General features: G+C 41.1%; 1 protein-coding gene across 6 annotated transcripts in view; it reads right to left on the bottom strand.

Annotated features, from left to right (window-relative positions):
- cacna1c (calcium channel, voltage-dependent, L type, alpha 1C subunit) overlaps positions 1–26171 on the bottom strand; it is a 242937-nt gene that overhangs the window by 51048 nt on the left and 165718 nt on the right. For 3 of the 6 annotated variants that reach the window (XM_068731360.1, XM_068731361.1, XM_068731363.1), the window contains exons 8-12: positions 24128–24231; positions 17896–17983; positions 17300–17384; positions 12396–12455; positions 8676–8766 (exon numbers count right to left, since the gene is read on the bottom strand). In XM_068731360.1, the coding sequence (XP_068587461.1) occupies positions 8676–8766; positions 12396–12455; positions 17300–17384; positions 17896–17983; positions 24128–24231 (428 nt within the window). Of the gene's footprint in view, positions 1–8675; positions 8767–12395; positions 12456–17299; positions 17385–17895; positions 17984–21720; positions 21825–24127; positions 24232–26171 lie in introns of all 6 variants that reach the window. The other 3 variants (XM_068731362.1, XM_068731366.1, XM_068731365.1) reach the window with 2 other exon arrangements.

The following is a 26171-nucleotide window of genomic DNA, read 5'->3' as shown; positions in this document are numbered from 1 at the left end:
TTTATGACGTTTTTGGACCGTTTCAAGGCGCCGTACTTTAACGAACTCCTCCTAGAGATTAAACCCGATTGCCTTCAGATTTGGTCAGTATGCTCTTGAGACCTTGGCAGTGAAACGATACTCAAAGATCAAAAAGTTATCGAACTATGTGTCCATGGCGTGGCGGCAAAAAAACACCATTCGCCATGAAACAGGAAGTTGTTGTAACTCGGCTGTACATTGCCTAATCTGCTCCAAATTTCTCATATGTCATAACATCCTGACCCTGAACACATGTATATGACAATTTAGAATCATAGTAATAGCGCCACCTAGTGGCAACAGGAAGTCATAGGTTGTGTACTTTGACACCCTACTGCTCACAGATTAATCGGATCCCTCTCAAATTTTGTCACAAAAGCCTTAAGACCTTGATAATGCTTCATTGTGAAAATTGTAGGAAGTTGTCGAAGCGTGGCGACGTGGCGGCTCTGCGAATTTCGATCCTTCGCCATGAACGAATAAACTGATGTAACTCGACTCCGCATCATCAGATCTTTACCAGATTTCACATGTTTGATTAAACTCCAGGCCTGAAGACATCTGCAAGCCGATTTTGAATCATAGTCATAGCGCCACCTACTGGCAACAGTAAGTTAAAGTCTTTATACTTTGGCTTGTTTCTCTTAGTTGGAAAATCAGATCAACATCAAAATTGTTCCACACAAATGTAAGAAGTTCATAATGCCAGTTCTCTAAGCTTTTGATGTTTCGTCGAACGCCGTTGCCGTGGTAACGCAGTCTTCGCCGTGAAAAACGATGGTCATTTGGAGAGGTTAAAAAAGCTTGAAACACAAGCAAACTTGACACACAGATCACAAGGCCAAAATGTAGTTCTATAATATGATTTTATTCAATCAGAGTGTTAAATCGGCTCAATAGCGCCCCCTACAAAATTTCGACGAAGCAGCCCTCGCAGTACGTTTCACATAGATTAACAAAATTTGGTAGGCACATGTATCACATGTGGACTTAAATAAAAGTCTCTTGGGGCCATGCCCTAAACCCAACCGGAAGTCAGCCATTTTGAATTTAGTCTGAATTTCTAGTGTCGTTTTTTTAATTTCCAGGCGCTCTACTTTAACGAACTCCTCCCAGGGAATTAATCAGATCAACTTAGAATTTGGTCAGAACAATCTAAAGACCTTTGTGATTAAAAGTTACTCAAAGCTTGTTGTTTCGTGAAATGCCGTTGCCGTGGCAATGCATTCCTCGCCATGAAAAACAAAGGTGTTTTTGAGGGCCTAAAAATACTCAAAACAAAATCAAACTTGTCACACACATTTAAAATCCTGAATGTAGTTATCTGATGTGATTTTAATGCTTCAGAGTAGCAACTCGGCTCGATAGCGCCCCTTACAATATTTCGACGATGCAGCCCTCGCAGTACGTTTCACCTAGATGTATGAAATTAAGTAAGCAGGTGTATCACATGTAGACTTAAAAAAAAGTCTAGGGGTCCATGCTCTAAACCCAACCGGAAGTCAGCCAATTTGAATTTTGTATGAATTTCTTGTGGTTTTATTTCCTTTTCCAGGTGCTGCACTACGAACTCCTCCTAGGGAAATAATCCGATCAGCTTAGAATTTGGTCAGAACAACCTAAAGACCTTAACGATTAAAAGTTACTAAAAGCTTGATGTTTCATCGGATAACATGGACTTGGTGTCGCGGCAATTTTACATGATTCGCCATCATCCATCAAGCTTTTGTAACTCAACCTTACTTTGTCAAAACTGCCCCAAACTTGACATGCTTGATTGCTGTCGTGATTTTAGGACTTCTGCAAGCCAATATTAACTCATAGTCATAGCGCCACCTACTGGCAACCACGGACGTAAACAGAATTCTATAATAACAGCGGCCCAAACAGGGTTTGTGGGCACACCATGAGAAAAAGACTTCTCTGATCTAAATATGTGCAAACTAAGATGCTTGGAGAACAAAAGTTGATCAACAGTGTTTTTCAAACCATGTCAGTGGGCATTAGTATAAATGATCTGTCTAGAGCTTCTACATGAGAATCAGGTTAAATGTTACAATGAATGCTTCACACTACAATCTAAAGTTACAGAAGAGCTTAAAATGAAAACAGTGTCAAATGAAAGTGTTCAAGTAAAAACAAATGACACTGCTGTTCTGTTAACTTTCATGTAAGTCCAAATACAATCAGTAGGACACTGCAGGGAGTTGAACTCCATCCCAGTAACCTGACAGTCTGTTATGTTACAAATACTGAAGCACATTCACACGTTCATTTTCTTAATGATCTTAACAGGCTTACATTTATGATTGTATCGGAGGTACACTCAAAACATTTGAGGCTTAAGACCTGGCAACATGGTCTTGCTATGGTGCTGGATGACGCAGGAAATATCATCTAACTTGTGCATGCAGTGTATGATGGTCACAGAAATGCATTGCCGCATCAACCAGAGTCCTGCCAGTACCCTCGACGTGTGTGACGTTGCGAGGGCCCGATCAATGCTGCTTGCAGCTTTAATTATTATTATTATTCTGATTTTTATTTTTGTACTTTGGGCGCATATTTGGGATACTTGCCATGCATGAAAACTCACCAAATTTTGCAGACTTGTCAAGCCTGGTGAAAATAGAGGTATGATATAGGTTTCATATATGTGTGAAAAGAAATGTCTCTCTAGCGCCCCCTCAAAGTTGGACCGGCGACGCCCCTCGGCCAGTATGTCCGATTTACTCGAAATTCGACACACATGTCCAGATCCACTAGCTCTAAAAAAAAGCCTCTCAGACCCCTAAGGTCCGCCTGGAAAATGTTTCCGCCATCTTGAATTTTGTGAAAAACACATTTTTGAGAACTCCTCCTACACACTTGGTCCGATTGCTACCAAATTTTCTGTGGATCATTATTGGATCAAGATCACATGAAGTTATCATAAGCTTGTTGATATCTTAAAGCGTTTAGAAGATACGGACCAATGAACTTCTTGGGGCGTGGCTTGTTTTTCAATACACATAACTTCTCAACCGTGTATCCTAAAATCACCAAATTTGCAGTATTTGTGCATATTGCATGGTGGAACATACCCTGCAATTTTCATTCCATTCAACCTATAGGGGGCGCTACAGTATTTCACTCAATTTCAGTTTTTTAGTGATTTTTCATGTTTTCAGCCTTTGTATTTTAACAAACTCCTCCTAGAGAATTCATGCGATCAACTTCAGATTTGGTCAGGATGCTCTTAAGACCTTTGTGTTGAAAAGTTATCAAAAGCTAGAGTTTTCATCGAAGAACCTTGACGTGGCGGGGCGGCCATTTTGCCTCATTGGCCGGGAAAAAAGAAGTTGTTATAACTCCAAGGTACATTATTCAATCTGCACGAAATTTCTTATGCATGATGCTACTTCAACCCTTAGCACATTTCAATTGAAAAATGTTCAATAACTCATAATGCCACCTACTGGCAAAAGGAAATGTCATATTTTATACTTTTATTTAGTCCTCCTAGCCAGTTCACCAGATCAGTCTGAAATTTTGTAAAGATAGTCTTAACACGTTGATGATGCACCATCATGAATATTGGGAGTTTTTGTTGAACGCTGTTGCCGCGGCAACGCATCATTCGCCATGGAAAAGTAGGCTGATGGATCAGTGGCTTGCGATGCTCAAAAACTCATGGAACTTTATACATGTGTTATAGGTAATGGGAGGACATATTTTATATGGGTGTTTGGCTTGGCCGTTTTAAATTGCCTCCATAGCGCCCCCTACAATATTTCAAAAGAGCAGCCCCAGCGCTACGTCTGAGGTACCTGTATGAAACTTGGTAGGAACATGTATCTCAGAGAGACTTACAAATAAGTCTATTGGGACCATGGGCTAAACCGTATCGGAAGTTGGCCATTTTGATTTTTGTGTCATTTTTCAATGGATTTAGGCTCATTTCTAGTCGCTATACTTTAACGAACTCCTCCTAGGCACTTTGTCGGATCCACTTCAAATTTGGTCGGTACAGTCTCAAGACCTTTGTGATTAAAAGTTATCAAAAGCTTTACGTTTGACGGAATGGCTTAGCCGTAGCGGGCGGCTACTTTACGTGACCCCCCATGAAAAAAGCTGATGTAACTCAGCCGGACTTGTTCCAAACGCTCCTAAACTTCCCATGCTTCATAACACTCATGGCCTGAGGATGTCTACAAGCTAATTTTCACTAATACTCACAGCGCCACCTGCTGGCCAAAGTAATTCTGCGTTTTTTTGACAACTGGCATCCGATTTACATGACTTTTACACAATGTTGTCTACAGTTGTTATAGAGCAACATAAAACATGTTTTTGCATGCTCTGTAGCACCACACAGCGGATACAGGATGCTGTGGACTATTTGCATAGCATCATTTCCTGCGTCACGCGGTCCAAGCAGAAAAAAATCAGCGGACTCCGACGCGCGTTGTCCGACTGTCGCAGACGATCTCGGCTGCATACGTTGGAGTCCCGCCGGCACCCCCGACGTGCGGGAGGAGGCGAGGGCCCGTTCATTGCTGCTTGCAGCTTTAATTATTATTCTTTTTCTCTCAAATGAATTGCCTTTTTGGGGGCTTTATCATATCCCAAAACTCCCCATATTTGGCAAGCTTACCAGAATAGCGGGAAAGTTTGATAATTTATGGGTCCCATGTTTAAGTTGGAAAAAATGGCTCGCTAGCGCCCCCTAGAAATCTGACCGGCAACACCTTGCGGCAACTCTTACCCATTGTGTCCGATTTACTTGAAATTCGACACAACTGTCCACCTCCACCTACTCTACAAAAAAGCCAATCAGACCCCTAAGCTCCGCCTACCAATATTTTCCGCCATTTTGAATTTTGTGAAAAACACATTTTCACAAACTCCTCCTACAAGCTGGGTCTGATTGATACCAAATTTGCTGTGGATCATTATTGGATCTATATCTTCAAAAGTTACTAAAAGCTTGTTGATAACCCATTGCAATAGGAATATATGGACCAATGAATTTCATAGGGGCGTTGCCTTTTACAGCAATACATATAACTTCAAAACCATGTGGCCTATTGTCACGAAATCTGGTGTGTATGTCCACATTGTGTTCTGTAACAAACACTCAAATTTTTATTCCATACAACCACTCAGGGGCGATACAGTAATACTCCCATTTTTTGCATTTTTAGGCATTTTTCATCGTTTTCAGGCGTTGTACTTTAACAAACTTCTCCCACAAAATTTATGCGATCAACTTCAAATTTGGTCAGGGTGATCTAAAGACTTTAATGATGAAAATTTGCAAAAATGGTCTACTGACATTGAACGACCTTCGTTTTATGTGGCGCCCATGTCACGCACATTTCGTGCCGTTCGCCACGAAAGAGGAAGTTGTTGTAACTCCAAGGTACTTTATTCAATCTGCCCCAAACTTGTTATGCATGATGCTGGTCCAGTCTTGAGCACATTCCCATGCCAACATTTTCAAAAAGTCATAGCGCCACCTACTGGCAAAAGGAAATGACAAGTTTTATACTTTGATGTACTCTGACTAGGAAGTTACCCAGATCAGTCTTTAATTTGGTAAGGTAAGCCCTAAGACATTGATGATGCTTCATCATGAATATTGTGAGTTGATGCAAAACGCTGTTGCCGTGGCAACGTGTCATTCGCCATGAAAAACGAAGCTTATTTTTATGCGGCTTAGGATGCTCAACAAGCCTTGGAACTTTACACAGGTGTCATAGGTGATGTAAATAAATATTTCATTTGGCTTTTTGGCTTGACTGTTTCAAATTGCCTCGATAGCGCCCCCTACAAATATTCAAATACGCAGCCCCAGTGCTACGTTTGACCTACATTTATGAAATTTGGTAGGCCCATGTATCACATGGATACTTAAAAAAAAGTCTTTTGGGACCATGCTCTAAAATTAACAGCTCGTTTTCCAGCAGGTCGTTCGGTATAAACGGTGGAACACCGGACACGGTGATCCTCGTAGACGGCACTGAGAGCGGAGACACCTGCACAAAGCTGTCCCTGAGAAACACGCCGCTCTCCACCAGCTTATGGACAAACGCCTCGCTCGTCATGAACACAACCATGGCTTTATTCATCCGGGATGAAAACGAGAGGTTGTTATGTCCCACCTGCTCTCCGACAGCCAGCAGCACCTCCTCTACCGACACGCTGCTGTCCGGTGGGACTGTCCGGACTCCCTGCCGGATTGACGGGGGTGGCGTCTCAGAGGACGCCATGCTCCCGAAAAAAAGTTAAACAAAACCACTATCTTGCGTTATTCTACCGGTAAACACACCCTGTCTCTTACCTGATCATGTGCACACACCGAGGAAGTGAGGAACAATCCCAAAACTGTAAACATACGATCAAAACTCCACACATCCACTGCTCACACGTCCACCACGCACACTCACACTCACACGGAAACGAGGAGAGGAGAGGAGAGGAGAGGAGAGGAGAGGAGAGGACAGAAATTCCCACGGTGGAAATTTGACACATATCTGCTGTAATGTTTGAGTAACCTGATCTGACCACGGGGCAACTTGTGCCACTTGCCGGTAACATTAAAGGCCGACGCTCTTCTCTCAGCCAAAGGTTGTTCAATGAATCAAAAGAGAACTCAGTACTATCACATACAGTAATGAGCTTTAAGGGACTTGTTGTGAGCGACTGTGCACTGATTTTATTTGTGAAAGCAGATGACCCGCTGACTGACTGAAGCAATGAAATGACTCACTGACTGACTCAACGATAGAATAAAATGAGTGACTGTCTGGAGATGGAGGCTGACGGTATGCGCGTCTCTTCTCTCTATGTGTCCGTCTCGATTATGGAGATCAGCGGGCGTCGAAGTAGCTCCTACCCCGAGGTCTGTCTCCATAGCAATGTGAAGAAGAACTGACACACACTGAAAGTCTCCAGATTTATCTCCTAATAGTGTGAGCACATGCCCCGAGACAGACTTGTTGCAGTCTCACAGAGGAAGGACGAGGGCTCGTATTTCTTGGCAAGGTTTACTATTCATTCGGTTTAGGACGGTCTGATCACTGTGAAAGACACTTATTTAAGTAAGACTATTGCAGGTGCAAACTCTGAAGCTCTGTTGTGGTTCATAAAAGAGGAGATTGAACGATTTACAACATGGCGCAACATACGGTTTAAAAGAACGATACAAATTACAAATTTGCTGGTTTCACTATAGCTTCTATTTGGCGTTATGTGTTTGAAGGCTGAGATATGATGGATGCTTTTTTTGTTTGGAGTTGTCTTGTTCTGATGGGACAAATAAACGCAAACAACATAACAAAGACAAAAGTAACAGATGGACAGCAAGAGGACAGATAAACCACAGTGTGCCATCGAAGTGTACCCACTGGCTCTCCTGAGTCTCTGGTCAACAGCATTCTTAATTTCACACAGCACAGTAACTTTCTCTCTTCACTTCTACTCTGCTCTGCTGCGTTCACCGTGATGCACTGTGATGCACCGTTCTGTATGTAGGTGTGTTTGCTCATGTGTGCTGAAGTGGGCCTGCTGGGGTCACGGCTCCTGTGCGGCCTTCTGTCTAAGAAAGAAAGCTATGCACTTGTTTGAATAATGTAAAAAATAAAAAAATGAAAGGAGAAGGGGGAGCAGGTGCAAGTGAGTCAGCTGTTCGTGAGCTCCCACAGGGGAGGAGGAAAGCACTTTACTAACAAACACACAAAGGGGAGAGAGAAAGAGCAGAAACAGACGGAGAGAAGAAGAGGAAAAATACATGGATTACTATTAGATGAGACAGAGACGAGAGATCTTCTGCTCTCCTTCGTTCTGTATAGTCCAAATGAAGGTCAAACTTTCTTTGTACCACATGAATCAGCAGACACTTTGACGTCTTCTTCTGTTAATGAATGTATATAATGCCTTCAGTACAGAACATCTCAGACCTATTCTGTGACAAGTACTTTACAACTCTTTGATGTATGAAACCTTTTCATAATCCAACTGGACAAAGTTAAAAATACACAGTGTACTGTACAAGCTATAAATCTGTATTTCATACCTTGTGAAAATGTACTTTTTGGTATGACATATTCATATTTTAATATTAGAAATTAGCCCAAAAGCAAGATTAAAAACATTTACATTTGCAGCAATACATTTTTTTTATCTAGCAACTAGAACCAACAGTAGACTTCAATGGGGTTGTTAAGTTGTAGTGAACTAGAAAAAAGAAGAAGGCATGGTGGTTTAGTATGGGATTAATGTGAAAATGACCTCCTCCGGAAACAGCAACTCGGTTTAGCTGCCTCCTCAGATCCACCCAGGTTCTCCCTGTCAAGTTCTTCCGTTTAGAGTATGATGACAACCCACCGTCACTCTGCTCTCCTCTAACCAGTGAGCTTGACGAGACAGAGGTCTGGCTTTGTGAGATCAGTGAAAGGCAGAGCCACTTGTGCCATGGCTAACGTTCAAGTGCTAACACAGGAAAGATGCTTGATAGAGTTCATCCTTGAGATTGACAGAAGGTGACAAAGAGAGAGAGAGAGAGAGAGAGAGAGAGAGAGAGAGAGAGAGAGAGAGAGAGAGAGAGAGAGAGAGAGCTGAGCAATAGAAGGATGAGAAGAGGTGTAGATGAGAGAGGGTGAGGTACTTACGCTAGCCGGGTACAGCAGGTCTCCCCCTCCACGTCTCCCCCGGGGGCGTTGTCTGTGTTGACTGATTCATTCTCACTCGCTGGCATGCTCACTGAGAGACGGAAAAGAGCCCGAGAAAAAGAGGTGACAGATATAGAACGAAAGACAGAAAGAGAGAGAAAGAGAGAGAGAGAGAGAGAGAGAGAGAGAGAGAAAAAAAGAGAGAGAGAAAGAGAGAGAGAGAGAGAGAGAGACACAAAGCTGAATTAACAGGCCAGGTCAAAACGGCTGTACAATCAATCTTGCGCCGGTGATTACTGTATTTTTTGCTTTAAACCTTGAGCTGAAATCATTGTGGACCCCAAAATGTCCGTCAACTTTACAAATGAATTAGTACACACACACACACTTAAAAGCTACAAAGTACATCAAGACTTTTATAAGTAAATTCTCGCAATTCTGGAATCAATTCATCTGATTTCTATAAGATTATAAAGTAATATTTCAAAAAACTATCCAGTATATATCTGCACTTATTGCCTAAACTAATTACACGCTTAGTTTCCATACCAGCAATATTTACCAGTTCGGCATCCTGGGACACAAGCCCTGCAACAGCTATTAGGAAGGATTTTCACTTCTAAGCTGAAGGCTTGCTTAATTCCGGGTGAACTAAATCTCAACAAAACCCTTTTGTGATTTCATAGCTCGTGGAGATTGAAAGAAAAAACATGCTGGAGATTTTGGTCTTTGGTCTGCAACCCTTGCGAGGGATGTTTGAGCTTAATTGCAGCCAAGTTTTGAAAAAAAAAAAACCCTGTAATGCTTTTTATTCAGGCTTCTAAACTTTAATCACGCTGTGAGAGCTTTGGCTGGATTTATTTCAATGCAAACATCTGAAAATGTGTTAATTAACTTAATCTTTTTTGCAGTTGTCTAAACAGGTAGGAAGCTCACACAGCCCAATCTGTCTTTGTTTATAAAGCCACAAGGAGAATGCAAATGTGTCACTTTGTCCTTATTTTAATTGTAATGGTGTGTAAAGATGGAAGGATGCTGGGAAGGTGGAGGCAGAGACAGCTGTTGAGGAAGGACAGGAGCAATATAAATGGGCTGTTAAGGATGAAAAAGTGTTAAAGAGGAAAAAGAGGGAGAACGTTGAGGGGAGGAGGGTGACGGGAGCATCGAGGGAGGTATAGATGGAAGGAGAGGAAAAAGATGGGATGAATGTGGGGATGGCTGGTTGAGAGACTGATATGAAGTGATACATTGCTTTTTATTGCTTCTGTCAGTCTTTGGCTGCCTGCGGGAATGAGCTGCAGCTCTTTCACTGTCACCTCAAACACTTATTGTAACACCCTCTGGGTACCTGAGTCCGACATTGATATGAATCTCAATACATCTTGTATTAAAGTAAAATATCTACCGCTAAATAAAGCAAAACCAACTCTTGCAAAACAACTCTTAGCATGAAACCAAGGGACATGATGGGCACTTAAGATGAGAGGGCATTTTCAACAAAACGGAATAATCACAATCTTGATTTGAATCTTTTTTTTTTTTTACTTAGTAACTCAAAAATACAGAGCTCGTCTTTCAGTCGTGCTTTATTATCTCAGCTCCAGTCTTATAAATCGCTTTCCAAGAACAATTTTCAACCCTGACGTTGGCCCGTCTGCATTCCTAATGAGAATATTAATGGTGCTCCATGCAGATTTTCTAATAGGATTAAGTTCCATATAAAAAAAGAATAATGGTGAACATATGGCCAGTGTATGAGCTATATAAACTTGATTAAAGATGAGTGAATTATGCAGTGCCAAACAAATAGGCAATAAAGTTAAGCAAAGAAAAGACAGTCATCAAGACAGTCCTCATACTCAAGTCCTGAGTGTACAAATAACAACAAGGAAAAAGGTTTTGACAATGACAATAAAGCATAGCTATCTTTTTGTGGGCCTACCAATGCAGATTAACAAAGGATGTTCTTATAATTGATTAAATACAAATGAGTAAATAACATTTGCAGCATTCATAGGTTTAAGAACCTGTACATGTATATTTATATCTATTTATTTCAAGAGCGGGTCTGTAAGCACTTAGCTCACATAATACATCAAAGTAAGCTACAGTGAGTGAACAGTGTGCTTTGCCACATGCTTGGTGATGGATGAATTCTGTACTGTAGAGATCAGGATGGTCTCTCTGAACATTAAGGCCTCTGCTGCGAACACGCTGTATGTTCCTCAACCTCGACACGTAACGCCTGCTGCTACGCTACTTAGTTAAAAGCACTCGGGGCCCTCCGGTCTCTCCGGAGGCTAAAGCCTTTTCAAATATAAAACCAGCCTAGTGCCTTCTCCTCAATGGAGCTCTGAACTAGTTTAAAACCTATTGTTAGAGTAAACCCAAAAGACTTGAGACACGGACGAGTGGAGGAAGGAACGAGCAGCATGAGAGGGAGGGAGATGGAAGGAGAGAGGGAATGAGGAAGACAGGCAAAGGTCACACTCTTAGTAACTCAACCGAGGGATTCATTCATTCTTAGCAATGTTGGCATGTGTGAATGAGTTAAAATATTAAATAATGGCACTGAACATTAACACCACCATAATGTACTGAACTGAATGATGACAAACGTATTCAGTACTTGGGGGAAAAACCGTGTGTGTGTGTGCTCGTGTCAACATACTGAAAAAGGGCTTAAGTCACATATCAATTGTCCATGCCATCATCTCCACTGGCCATTTACAGATATTTCAAGCATTCCAAATTTCCAGTACCAAACTGCCCTAAAGTGAATTCACAGTTCAAATCCGAGACAAAATGTTCAGAACATGAGGTTGTCATGCAATTGAAATGTAATACAATGCTGTAGTATTTTGAATTTTAGTCTCTCTTTTTTGCTCACTAGGCAATTGTCACATTGTATTATGGATTATAAATAACCCTTAAGCAGCTTGTTAGCATGTAAGCACTCAACACTGAAGTCAGTAAAAAGAAGTATTTTACGTCTACTCAACAATATGACAAGTGCTGGGAGAAACTTATAAAAAAAAGGCTAAAATTCAATTTTTTCTCCGCTATTTCTCTATTACATTTTATGATCAGAGCTAGCGTGGCTAGCACCAGTGCAGGGGGATTTTTAGGGAAAGGAATCTGAAACAACAAAGAGAGGACTGTGACATCACAAATATTATAAATGTGTTTAGGTGTCATGTACAGTGTGTAAACCGCACTTTAATTGTTTTCTGTGATGACATTGTCCTCTTGGGGTTTTTTTTCAGAAAAGTCAGGCAGATGCGAACGGTTTCCTTTCCTACGAACCTATTAAGTAAAAAGTGTGGCTGCATCTCAATACAGAAACAATGTTTTCTCCTCCTGTCCACTGTACTGACGGTTCTCGTCTTTTAGATTACACACAGTTCAAACAGTGTGAAACACGGTCATGGTGACACACAATATTGTCTCCACTGCAAGACAATATTAATGTGTATATGGCCTTGAGACTATTATTCAGTGGAAGGTGTACAGAAGGGTTAAGGAAGAGAATAAGAACAAACTACTTTAGTGTTGAGAGGCAGCCACTGGAAATAAGGTGCTTACTACAAAGCAGGAGGAGAGGAGAGGAGAGGACAGGGAGAGAGGAGAGGAGGTGCAGTTCGCTTGCATGTCTAGAATCACGTTTCCAGTAAATCTTTAACTAGTGTTGGACCATGCAGACAGACGCACACGCCTTACGAAGGAAAGCCGCATTTTTCTTCACGGCTCCACGCAGGGACTGAAAACGCTGGCTCTTACCTGGGGATAGAGAGCACGGCTCAGCAACACAGACACACACACACACACACACACACACACACACACACACACACACACACACACACACACACACACACAGATACACACAAATAGGCACTCACAGACAGCACTAACATGGAAATGCACACAAACTGTATATTCAAACACAAATAATCACGTGCGCTCGTTCCGCCACTGCTGACATACACAACCTGTTGCAAAGAAACATGATTGCTTCGGCAAAAGTGACATTCTCTCTTTACAGTCACACCTCAGTGCATCACTTGAGTTATTACTATAATTCGAGATGTATTACCAGCATAACTGGCAAGAAGGCACGACTGCCTGTTTCTCTCTTGTACCATTTAGACTTTCAGTCTCCGTTTCATTGCCAGACTTTTCCATCATGTTTGAACTAAAACCTTCTCATTCTCTTCGGTAAAAAGAAAGTACAGAGCGTGAATTCATATTCTAGAGAGTGGAGGAAGTGAACATTCAATAGCGGGTTGCTGGCTTGTTTTCACTGATCACTACACATTACATTTGTCCGTCCTTTTTGTCCGTCCTCTTGGCAAACACAAAAGCTATTGTTTTCAGTCCACTTCACCCCATCCTCTCACACTATTTGCGCCGTTGTTGTCAATCTGCACAGCCGTCAGTGTGCTCCTCCATACTGGAGGTCTGATGTTGGGTTCTGCACATGTTCCAGTGATTCTCATACGATAGTCAAAGCGTACTGCAGAAGAGTACGAGCGGTATTCTTTAAGTCAATTAAAAGAGTAGCAGAAGTAAAACTGCATACACAGATGTGAAGCCTGAAATCTAGCAAACATAACTAATAACTAATACACAAGCATATATGCAAAGACACAGTCATACAGCTACACAAACACATACACACACACACACACACACACACACACACACACACACACACACACACACAGTCATCCATATTAATTAACCAATCACTGATCAATTCAAGCATCGTACAAGTTTTGACAAATTTGCAGATGATAATGACTGAAAACCGGCTTCTTGGGTTCAACCATATTGAAAAGCAAAAAGATTTCATATTTGTGGTGAAAAATACGACGTCAGTATATAAACATGTTGACTCTGCAAACAGAGATGTGCTGATGACCAGATATATACATATATTTTGATAAAATTACTATAGTATAATATAAAAGAAATCAATATGGTGAGAGACATCTACTACTCTCACCAATAACAAGCACACACATACTATAAATATTTGTATATTTATATGAACACACTTCCCATCACACATCAATGTGATTCCCCTGTAGCTGTTCATGTAAAGATGGGATTATACAGTTGTGGTCAAAAGTTTACATACACTTGTGAAGAACATAATGTCATGGCTCTCTTGAGTTTCCAGTTATTTCTAAAACTCTGATTTTTCTCTGATAGAGTGATTGGAACAGATACTTCTTTGTCACAAAAAACATTCATGAAGTTTGGTTCTTTCATGACTTTATTATGGGTTAACAGAAAAAGTGATCAAATCTGCTGGGTCAAAAATATACATACAGCAGTGCTAATATTTGGTTACATGTCCCTTGGCCATTTTCACTTCAATTAGGCGCTTTTGGTAGCCATCCACAAGCTTCTGGCAAGCTTCTCGTTGAATCTTTGACCACTCCTCTTGACAGAATTGGTGCAGTTCAGTTAAATTTGATGGCTTTCTGACATGGACTTGTTTCTTCAGCATTGTCCACATGTTCTCAATGGGATTTTAAGTCAGGACTTTGGGAAGGCCATTCTAAAACCCTAATTCTAGCCTGATTTAGCCATTCCATTACCACTTTTGATGTGTGTTTGGGGTCATTGTCCTGTTGGAACACCCAACTGCGCCCAAGACCCAACCTTCGGGCTGATGATTTTAGGTTATCTTGAAGAATTTGAAGGTAATCCTCCTTCTTCATTATCCTATTTACTCTCTGTAAAGCACCAGTTCCATTGGCAGCAAAACAGCCCCACAGCATAATACTACCACCACCGTGCTTGACGGTAGGCATGGTGTTCTTGGGGTTAAAGGCCTCACCTTTTCTCCTCCAAACATATTGCTGGGCATTGTGGCCAAACAGCTCGATTTTTGTTTCGTCTGACCACAGAACTTTCCTCCAGAAGGTCTTATCTTTGTCCATGTGATCAGCAGCAAACTTCAGTCGAGCCTTAAGGTGCCGCTTTTGGAGCAAGGGCTTCCTTCTTGCACGGCAGCCTCTCAGTCCATGGAGATGCAAAACACGCTTGACTGTGGACACTGACACCTGTGTTCCAGCAGCTTCTAATTCTTGGCAGATCTGCTTTTTGGTGGTTCTCGGTTGACTCTTCACCCTCCTGACCAATTTTCTCTCAGCAGCAGGTGATAGCTTGCGTTTTCTTCCTGATCGTGGCAGTGACAAAACAGTGCCATGCACTTTATACTTACAAACAATTGTTTGCACTGTTGCTCTTGGGACCTGCAGCTGCTTTGAAATGGCTCCAAGTGACTTTCCTGACTTGTTCAAGTCAATGATTCGCTTTTTCAGATCCATGCTGAGCTCCTTTGACTTTCCCATTGTAGCGTTTGTGGGTGTTTGTATCCAATGAGCCCTATTTAAATGGCCTCAGAGAAGTCACCAGCTGTAGTCACTCATAATCACTCACAAGAAGTTAAGAGGCCATGCTATGAAGCTCATTTCATTGACACAACTTTCTAAGTCACCAAAATTGCTAATTCATGTTGCTGTATGTATATTTTTGACCCAGCAGATTTTGTCACTTTTTCTGTTAACCCATAATAAAGTCATGAAAGAACCAAACTTCATGAATGTTTTTTGTGACAAAGAAGTATCTGTTCCAATCACTCTATCAGAGAAAAATCAGAGTTGTAGAAATAACTGGAAACTCAAGAGAGCCATGACATTATGTTCTTTACAAGTGTATGTCAAATTTTGACCACAACTGTAGATAGACAAGGCTGTGTGTGCCCTCTGTATGTGTGTGTGGTCATTAGTATGACTTGTTCATGATGTGATCTATTCTCTGTCCCAGATTCCTTCCCTGTCACACACATACTTTCTCTCTCTATATTTCTATCCCTCTTTTATACCTCTGCATCTATTTTCCCTTCCATCTGTCTCTCTCCTATCCTTTCTTCTATTCTCTAAGTGTCCTGTCCATTCTTAGGACATGCGTGTGTGCATGTGTGTGTGTGTGCGGTCTATGCATAACGTCTGGTGCAGCGGGGACAAACTGCCCTCATTCATCTTCGCAGAGGAGGATCCATCCATCGAGGAGAGAGGGAGACAGAGCAATATGGCTGAGTTGAGTTGGCCAATGACTTGATTTTCCACCTACACAAACGCGGGGGATGATTGATCTCTCTGATGCAGAACTTCTGATCATACATCAATCATTTTGTCATCTGAAGGCCAAAGTTGTATCATTTAATAAAAGTAATGGACTGAATCTTGCACCTGGCTAATATCCACAGCTTAACTCTTCAAACGTAAATAGTTTTATTCTAAAGCAAATTTGTTTTTCTTTAGTTAGAACCATAAGTATATACTTATATTGGACTAGACTGGATCAAGCACTCACACAGTCTGTCTTATTTTCCCCTACAACTAACTGGGGCTTGTCTGAACATTGCATGTAATTTAAGTGATACAGTACTTGGAAAATAAAATAAAAAATCAAGAAAAGAAGCATCTCAATATTGTGATGTGACATTTCACAAAATTGGCCCAATTGGGGGGCCACATTCTGTGTTTGTTTGTTTGTTAACATGCAAGCCACTGCTGCTGTGTTTTTGCCACTGATTGGCAGCGATAACAGGTGAAAACAAGGAGATTTGTTTTAGATTAGCAAGGGGGTGCTGTGCCTTATTTTCATGTAAATAGGGTCGCGGTAATTCCTCAAGCGTCACTGACAGATTAGATCATCATTTATTATTTCTTTCCACTTCCCTTGGCAGTCATTACTGTTTCTCAGTATGAGCCACAGCTCTGCCTCTGCATCTTTAGTCTTCATCATTCGTTCATCATTGATGTGAGGAAGCTGAGCTCCAAGCACTGACAAAATAGTTCACAGTACATACTGTACATACTAAACAGTAAATAATAGTACGTTGAAGTATTTTGTCAAATCCCTGCCTCTCTTCCTCACCATCCCTATCTCGAGTTCTATCCATCTTCTCTAAGACTAAACCTCCAGGTCAAAAGAGGCCAGAGTTATACCTTTCCTCCCCAGGAAATTTAGCTCAGTCCTGGGGAGACGTGTACCAATTTGTGGCTGCCTCTCTCTGGAGGTGTTGTGGAGAGAGATGAGGTGTTAATTTGTTTGTATACATTTCTGTCAGAACACAAGCACACACAGTCCTAAGGGTGCATACCAACAGTACGTTTGTTTGCATAAGTGAGTTTGTGTGTGTGTTTGTTGTGTGTATGTGAGTGTGTGCCCAGAGGCTATTAGCTGCAGTCTGACACATTCCACTAATATCTAAACAGGTTTTAAACCTCAGGAGGATTCTCAGCCAAAGCAAGCAGACAATATTAACATCTTCTCAGCCTGTCAGTCAGTCACTCTGCCAGTCGTTCATTCACCGAGTATGAACCACAACCATGTGATGGAGACCAAACATTAGATTTAACGCAAACATACTGTACGTACACTTATCCTCACGACTTCTTGTGTGCACGTCGCACAAAATATATTCAGATGCAAACAGGATCAATCCAGCCATGCTATCTCACACAAAGTCGTACTCAACCCAAAACTGCCAATATACCACCAAACAACAATTCATAAATCACACACGCTGTAGTACTCACGGTTTCTAGGTTTATCATCGTCCATGCCCTCCTCTTCATTCTCTGGGTCAATGTCTTCAGCCTGAGTGATCCAGTCTAAATAGCCCTGTATTCACACACACACACACACACACACACACACACACACACACACACACACACACACACACACACACACACAGAAAATACTGATTGGTCAGCAGTATTGAAAGCAGTCTTTTTATCAACAAAACTGCAGTCATCTGACATACAGTAATTTTATGATTTTAAGGTTTCAGTATTGTTTATGTTTCTTGGTTTTACTGTACCAAACACCTTTAGATGAAGTCAGGACATACAGTAGGTGCAACTACAATATCTTACTTATTTAAAATCATAAACTTATCTCTTTGATTTCCTCTTTTGTAAAACATGTAACTTCAGTCTCTCTGCTCCGCTTTCTATGCTTGCTGCTTTAAACTGGAGGTATTTTTGACTTCTTTTTGACATTCATCTTAAATGTCAATCACCTTTTTTGAAAGCCTGGCAGTAATATACAGTGAATCTTAGTGGTGAAGAATTGTACAGCCTCTTTCAGAAGAGGCCTCAGTGTAGTACGCACAGAGAGAACAGCCTACCTTGAGGTCCTCCTCCAGTTGCTGTTTTTCTCTGAGTTTCTGGAAGTCACCACGTGCCTTGGCCTTCTCTCTCTCCTTGGAAAACTCTCTGGGAGGAAGGGAGCAGGATGGAGGGATGGGAGGTAGACCATGGGGGGGAGAAACCAGAAACAGAGAGGGGGAAAAAGAATCTGAAAATCTAAACTGAAGAGCTGCAAAACTAATCATGTGACAATACAACATGGAACATTTTACAGTGCTTCAGGACAGGAAGGAGGGAAAACCTGCTAAAGAGAGAGAAAGAAAACAAACGTAAAGTGAAGTGAGAAAAACTCTGCCAAGGAGAAAGAGGTGTTAGTATTCAAATACAGATGAAAGCACATCCAGACACACACATTAGAGCCAGATTCACATCTCAATCTATCAAATTCATCCCGATATGTTTGTAAGTGGCCAACAGATACATACAGTTCAATTCAGTTCTGTTTATGCGTTGGTTAACACGGTAACTTCAATAAACCATGACGCAAAATAAGCCGTCATATCAACACAACGTGAAATGAGCTGCAATGGCAATTATTGGATTTTATAAAATCTCCAATACACTGTTTAACCCTTAATATTGTTTATTAGATTTACTAGTCTGCAATTGATTCTAATAATAATAATAATCGGGCTTAATGATTATTAAGCCCGATGCACTGGTGGAAAGGTGAATTGAGACACCCCTACTGACTGACCACATGACAACTTTAATGGTAAGTGTTAACTGCTGAGGACCTGTCATACACTTGATTCTACGAGCGTCATATCAATGCACTGACTTTTATCATAGTAATAATTACATTATATGGTGTTTTGGCCTGAAATATATAGACCGAAAGTGATTTAGTCCTGATTATTTTGTAATTCATGCAGATTAGTCATCTAATTGTTGCTGTGCAGGGCAACAGCGACTCAGGTGCTCCCGAGCCTGCTGGGAATTGTAGTTTCTACTGTCCACCGCCGAGTCTCCTGCCAGCTGCAATGTGCTTGGTACAACCCCCGAGGGAGGGAGGGCGGGTGAGGGCTTCCCTCACCAGCTGTACCACCTCAGCTTGCTCTGGTCAAATTGGAGAAGTGGCTCTGCACCAAGGGCGCCCTGCATCACTGAGCTCCTCACCTTTTGTCTGCCATCTCATTGTTTCTGTCGCCACCCAGACGCTGTGGCTACAGGTCGGAATGAAGATATGCTGTTAAAGCGAGAGCTTTATTTTGTGCCTGAGCTATCTCTGTCATATACTTTGCAATGTGTGTAAATATAGAATTAACATGAACAAACCCATTTAATTTCTAACACTTTCATTTATTTATTTTTTATTCTTATTAATACAGTATGATGCCAGCTTTTTCAAGTTTCTCAGGATTTTGGAGGTGACATGGACAAAGGGAACTGAAGCAAAAATGATTTAAGACAACTAAAATCAACGTTAGGAGAGTGTGAAATATTGAAACATTATGATGAAACCCGGTGAAACTACTTCCAGGTGTCAGGACAAAAGAAAGAATTAAGGGACAGTTGATTTAGCGCTGCACTTGGGGAAGGTTAAAGTCAGGTTGGAGCCAAATAATTCATTAAGATGAGAGCTGAGAGGGGCTGGGAGGCTTTGGGACCATTTGCAGCTAAAAAGCATACAAATCCACATTTGATGGTCTAATGACAAGTAAACTTTGCTGGAGCCTCCCAGCGGTGGATATTTTGAATATCAGTGGTCAGTGGAGTCCCCTGCTCTTGAAACTTCATGCTTTCAAATAACAACGTCCAATTAATTGAGACTTTTTGCAGCAATGGAAGTTTCAGACTCTGAAGGTTCATCTGATATTCTCAATCAGATATTATGCAACTATTACATCGATTTTAATCCAACTCCCCGGAGAGCAAAGACCAGGATCCATAATAAAACTCTATAGAGCGCCATGTGCCAATTTTATTGATTTTCACCGTCTATCGTCTGGAACAGAATGAAAGAGAGAGACTGTTTGTGTGTGTGTGTGTGTGAAATTTAGTGGAATGATGGTAAAGATCACACCTACAGACAGCTGACAAACACTCACAAGACAGATCAATGAGCATTAGGACAAACTGCTACTGCCTCGCTTGTCAGAACATTAGCAGGAGACCCAATCCTTATTGATCCGTGTTTGTGTGTGCCAGTGTGTAATCTATGTGTGTGTGACTGCAAAACTCAGAGGAATCACTCTCAATTTTCCCATTCTCATCATCTCATTTTTCTGTCCTAAATTACCATTGGATTCTCCTTTTTCCACTTCACTGTCTGTTCCTCTTTCTCTTCCACCCCTTCTCTTTCTCTCTAGCCCCGTTCTTTGTATTTACAGATTACATTCAAATCCAGACAAACATGGTCACACCCAATGTTTCTGTCTCAACGCCCGTCGCTCTCCTTCTTCCTGTTTAGCCATTAGTTAGTGTGCCAATCTGAGACCCACACACACTCCAGGGAGGAAGCAGTTGGTAAAAGGTCAGGCTGTGTAGTGTGTTGACAGCATCATTAGTCAGAAGTCAGACAAAGAGTCAGACAGCCAAACCCCCCAAGCTGTTTGGACCAGATAGACCTCTATTATTTTTCCCACAATGCTGCTGTCACATCACTGTGGGTTTCAAGAGTCACATTCGGGTCAGTCAGTCAGGGGTGAGACACTTCACTCCCCCAGACCTGTTCCCTACCCAAGATCACCACGACCTGAGGCCTGTGAAGAAACCATCCAAACAAGTTGAGGATAAACTGACATGAACATTTTCACACATTAGTTGTGATTTCTTATACAACAAATGTTCAAAATTGTAATTAACTGCAAAGGTACATTTTAATGGATGTTGCCAATAATAATGATAAGCATTAAAAGGATAGTTTGGATTTTTTTTTAAGTGGGGTTGTCTGAAGTACTTATGTAGTCTATATTGCTCTCCCGGTCCACAGCAGTAGAATTGCTTTGCTCCCGTGCTGGTACTCCTATCTGTCACTCTAAACTAGTAACAACCGCTATCTACTGTGTGCACCGCACTGACTGTGGATAAGCACCTCATACAACCTCACTTCAAAAATCTATACCTTTAAGACAAGGTCAAGTCTAACTTTTTAATGTGTTCCCAAAAACTGAAAGCTGACTGCAAGCTGCAAAGTATTTGTCGATATCTTTACAGTGCTCACAAACACAGCTTTCATTTGGTAATATTAGGCTGTGTTTACTGGGAGCCTGAGTTTATACCACTGCCTTACGGTTCTCCTTGTTTTAAATTGAGATGACAGTGTTTTGTGCCATCCCAGCAGCACAGAGACCTAAGCACGTTATGATAGTAAGAGTACTATTCTATGGAGGCAACACTGTAGAGTTGTGAAGAGTGTGACTTTTTTTGATATAAACACTTTGAGAAGGAGTATATAAAAGGTCTCAATGGCAAACATCAATTATGTCCTCTTGAAGTGTCCTTGAGCCAGATGCTGAAGTACGATTTCACTACAGTCAGCGATAATGACTACTTACAATGTATGTGCAGTTAAATTAGTTTAGATCTGTGAATCCACAACTTGAATATCACCGTCAGTTTGCAGTTTTCCTCGTGCCATATGTGCTTGTATCGTGTTTCTACATTACTCAAACTGTACCTCTACCAGTAATATTAAAACACATCCCTGTACATGATTCGTACACACTTGCTAAACTTAAACACCGTCTACTATCAGAAGCAGAAAGTAGACAAAAACAAACAGCAAAGCTCTCTAAGAATGGAAGCATAAAGGAGAAAGAGAAAAGTTAGTCTCAAGTGACCTTTAACCTTGCCCTTACCCGCTCAATACCCCCAGAACCAAGTTTAGCACAAAGAAGGATCCGATGATGATTAAGGTGACAAAATACACCCAGGGCCACCTGTACCCTACTGCATCATTCACCTAGGTGGAGAGATGGAGGCATGGAGGAGTGGGACCAATGAGAGGAGACAGGAGGGATGGAGGGAAGGAAGGTGGGAGGTGGATGGAAAGTCAAGATCGGAGGAAGGGAAAGGAAGGCAAGTGGAGGACATTGATTGAGTGGACAGGTAGGAAGGAGCAGTAAGGAATGTTAGGAGAGAAGGGAGGAGGGGAAGAGGGAAGGGGTTAGATCCTTAGTGAAAGTTCCCAACAGATGGAGTCGTTTGCTTCTGCAAGACCCCTGCTGCATTCATGGTATATGGAGTCACTTATCGGGCCACATGGCAACGTATCTGACCAGCTGTGTATAACTTGGAATTGAAGGTTACAAGTTTAAAAACAGTTTGATTCACTTCAGTTCCACTCAAATCAGCTCGTTTCAGGCTTAATCACTGTGGAGAGAAAACATTTTAGTTAGGAACTTTAACAGACCGTGCAGCAAGACTCCCACGGATTGCTCCCCAATATATTATTCCCTCTCATCGTCTTTACTCTTTCAAAATAAATGGAATTTAATAATAAAAAGCCAGAAGTTAGTTTGATGGTTGTTTTAATTTAAAGGTTTTTATTATGAATGTAATTTTGAGGTGTAACTTATTATTACTATTATTGTCATTTTTTTTTTAGAAACTCTGATTATCAAATAATTTATATCTGTTAAGTGTTATGCTTTTATGAACACTTACAAAAAGTCATATTCCCTATTCAGTGCAGCCTTCCGTCCTATAATTTACATTTTTAATGCCATGTTTCTTTCAGACTTCACTCTGTCCTCAAAATCACCTTTTCTGCCTCTTGTGTTTTCCCTGTTGTGCAAGGTTTTTTTTTAGGTTCCACCTCCACGGCTGACCTGAGGGGTGAATTATTAATACCCCAGTGTGTCCCTACAGGCCGGGTGGTGCTTGTACTAAAACAGCGTGACTTGGTAGAGCGGGGTAAAACAGCACTTAGATTGCCTGCTGGAGCAGCATTTATTGAAAAAAAACCCCAAACAAACACACAGAAATCACACGCATCACGTGCCTCTACACAAATATGCACACACTGCACATACACAAACAATGTAAGCAGATGCATGCTAATCTGCACGTGAGACAAACACTATGTAAACCTAGACACATGTACACACACAAAACAGACTTTAAATACAGTCGGGTATTTCGTGGAGGAAGAGCGTCTCTTAAAATCTAACTTGACTATGAGAAAGACGGACAAACACGAGAAAGCTGCTTGTTTGTGTAATTAAACATGTGGTGGTCAAAAGAAGAGAGTCCAGCCAGTCTGGATGATTTGTGTATGCGTGTGTCCACATGTCCATCACAGACAGGTTGTGACGGCATGTGGCCCCTTGAGGTCAACTGACATGAACATAATGGATGCTTCTTCAGTGTGTGTGTGTGTGTGTTTCTCTCAGGCTTGTGAAAAAGGATTGATTCAGTGGAACAGAACAGAGAGGAGAGAGAGCGGGAGACTTTTGCTCAGTTCAGTGATCGTCAAGCTCGTCTCTCCTCATCTGTAGACGACAAAGACGTAGAGCTCTACTTTCACTGGTGGACTGCTGAAGACTGCTGCTATCACCCTCCTCTTATTGCATTTAATTTATTCTGTGTAACACTTTACTTAACCAAAACAATCCGCACACCGACACTAATTCAGACTATTTGTCCATATAGCTGTATTCGCACCTCATTTGAATATCTTTTTGGCATTTTGTAAATTAGTAAACACTGTATGCAGATGTTAGAGCGATCACTTGGTACAGGATGTCCACTTGTTGTGTGCGGATGCTTAAACAGTAGCTCACCTTGCAACTTTTGTATTACTCCATGATGGTGTGTAGTAAGTGTCCTCAATTGAAATGGTGATGGTGATGACAGGGATGACATTGATAAAGGCTGAAGCATGTTCAACTTACAGAATGGGATTCTGGATATTTATATATTTATACACTAAATGCTTCGAAATACAGTTTACGTAAAGTTATATTAAAGACAAGATACATTTTCATATCAAACTAATGAATTCTTACTTAAACAGATGATGCCATAAAGTAATGACAATAATAATATTATTAAGAATACACTTTTTTTCCATTCAATTCCACTCTTCAGTGGTTCACTGGATCCTTAAAAATCAACCTTGAGTTGCACTCTAGATGTCTGGTCCAGGGAGTCTTGTTGCATGGTCATTTATCACATCTAAAAACACTACGTACAGTACAGCCACATCACAAACAATACACAGACAAACGTTTGTACACACATGACAACAGCACAACCTCTTACCCGCTCAACACCCCCAGAACGAGATTGAGAACGAAAAAGGAGCCGAAGATGACGAGAGAGACAAAATAGACCCATGGCAGCTCATAGCCCATAGCATCCTGCATCTGAGAGAGATGAGAGACATAGGAGAGAAGGAGACGGAGAGAAGAGGGGTATTAACAGGGAGAGGGTTGGTGGGGAGGAGGATAGAGGACAGATAAAGAGGGATGGGAGGAAGAGAGAAACGAGGACAATGGTGAAGGAAAAAGAAAAGTGGGAGGAAAAGGTTTGATAAGATTGACATCGAGAGAATAAAGGGGGGCAGCGGAGGTCAAGGACAGAAAGAGTGTTATAGAGGGAGAAGATGACAGACCGGAAACAGAAAAGAGCAGTGCATATTAAAAAAGAGCAGTAGAAAGACCTGGCAAAGCAAGAGTGGCAGCATCGTATGATTAAGTGTGTGTAGAAAGCCTTTTGTCTGCTTGCTGGAGAACGGGTACTTGATGCTCCACAAGTAAGAACACATGAAACAACACTGAACTGCTTCTGTAGCTCAATGACATTTTTTAGCTCTTTTTCAAAGTGTGTGTTGTTTACAAAGTGACAAGATCCCTTAAAGGTGCAGTGTGTACTGTAAGTATTGCAACCAACTGAGGTTATTATACACAAATGAAAACATAATTAATAATATTACATTCTATTTCTGCCAATAGATAAGAAAATGAAATACAAGAAAATGTAAGAAAGCTTTTCTTGTTACGGTGGAAGGGCCTTTACGAGAAATATTTAGATGCTGTGACTTTACGGACTAAAAAAATCCACGTGAAATCAATAAAGATGAGTTGTTTCAGGAAATTCAGTTGCAGGGAAATCTGCCACACACTCTTCTGGATTGTTATTGGTATTGGTATTAGGGATGTGTTGTGTGAGTATGACCGTTATTAGGACTGATATGGGGAATAGTGTGGACAAGGTGAGGTCTGAGCTGTTCAGTATCCAGGATTACATTACAGAAAAGTCAGATTATTAATCTGCACGTAATCAATTGACAACAATAAGAAAAAAGTTAAGAGCAAATGTTTTCCAGTTCCTTCAATTAAAGAGCTGTCACTTTAACATGGAGACATGTTGGATAAACAGGGAGATACGCAGAGCAGAGAGACAGAAAGTTCATTGCTACAAACAGCAGCAGATGTTGGATGTCATTAATCTATTTTCCCCAAAAATGTGAGAAAATGAAATCTATGTAAATTCCTGGCTCAAACTTAATGAAAGGCTTGGTGTTGTCTAAATGTTTTCCATAATGATTGATACTCCAAACACATAGGTCCCATTCATTATAAAGACAGCTGGATACACACGCTCTCACAACAAGTGACTTGGACGATTTAACAGTTGTGATGGTTTGTGTGTGTGTGTGTGCAGAAGGTTGCAGCAGACAGTGTGGTTGCAGGAGGGGTGAAGAGCTAGTAAGCTATCTGCTCCATGTGTATACACACACTCAGAGACAAACAACGCGCACACACACGCATATCTGCTTGTATGTATAGTAAAATCCCACACTCACACACACACACACACACACACACACACACACACACACACACACACACACACACACACTCACACACACACATACACACACACTCATACACACACTCACACACACACAAAACTGGCCAATTGTGACAGTTACTTGTCAGAAAACTGAGAATAGGTTAGCTAAAGACAATCAACCTTTCAGCAAACTTCTTTGGCAGGCTAACTGTTCATTCCGTTACTTTTAAGACGTTTACTAATCTAATAATTCATTTCTAACATTAGCATTGCTTGATAGCTAGCCCCAGTTTGTGCCGCTCATGTTTTATTCTCGTCACAGAGCTCATAATCTGTTCCTCGACAAGATAAATCATTGTTCATCTCAAATAAACCTAGAATGCAATTTAACAGTTCTTAACACTGATATCCATCTGAATTAAAAAAAATAATACTGTATCTCATTGCTCAACTGACAATATGAACAAAACGTTTTCAATGTTTTATCAGGTATATCTATATTGAACTT

Source organism: Cebidichthys violaceus, unplaced genomic scaffold (genome assembly GCF_023349555.1).
Source record: "Cebidichthys violaceus isolate CVI_PGR_0920_01 unplaced genomic scaffold, fCebVio1.0.p SCAF_51, whole genome shotgun sequence".
Taxonomy (NCBI): domain Eukaryota; kingdom Metazoa; phylum Chordata; class Actinopteri; order Perciformes; family Stichaeidae; genus Cebidichthys; species Cebidichthys violaceus.
This window is presented reverse-complemented; position numbering and strand designations above follow the sequence as displayed.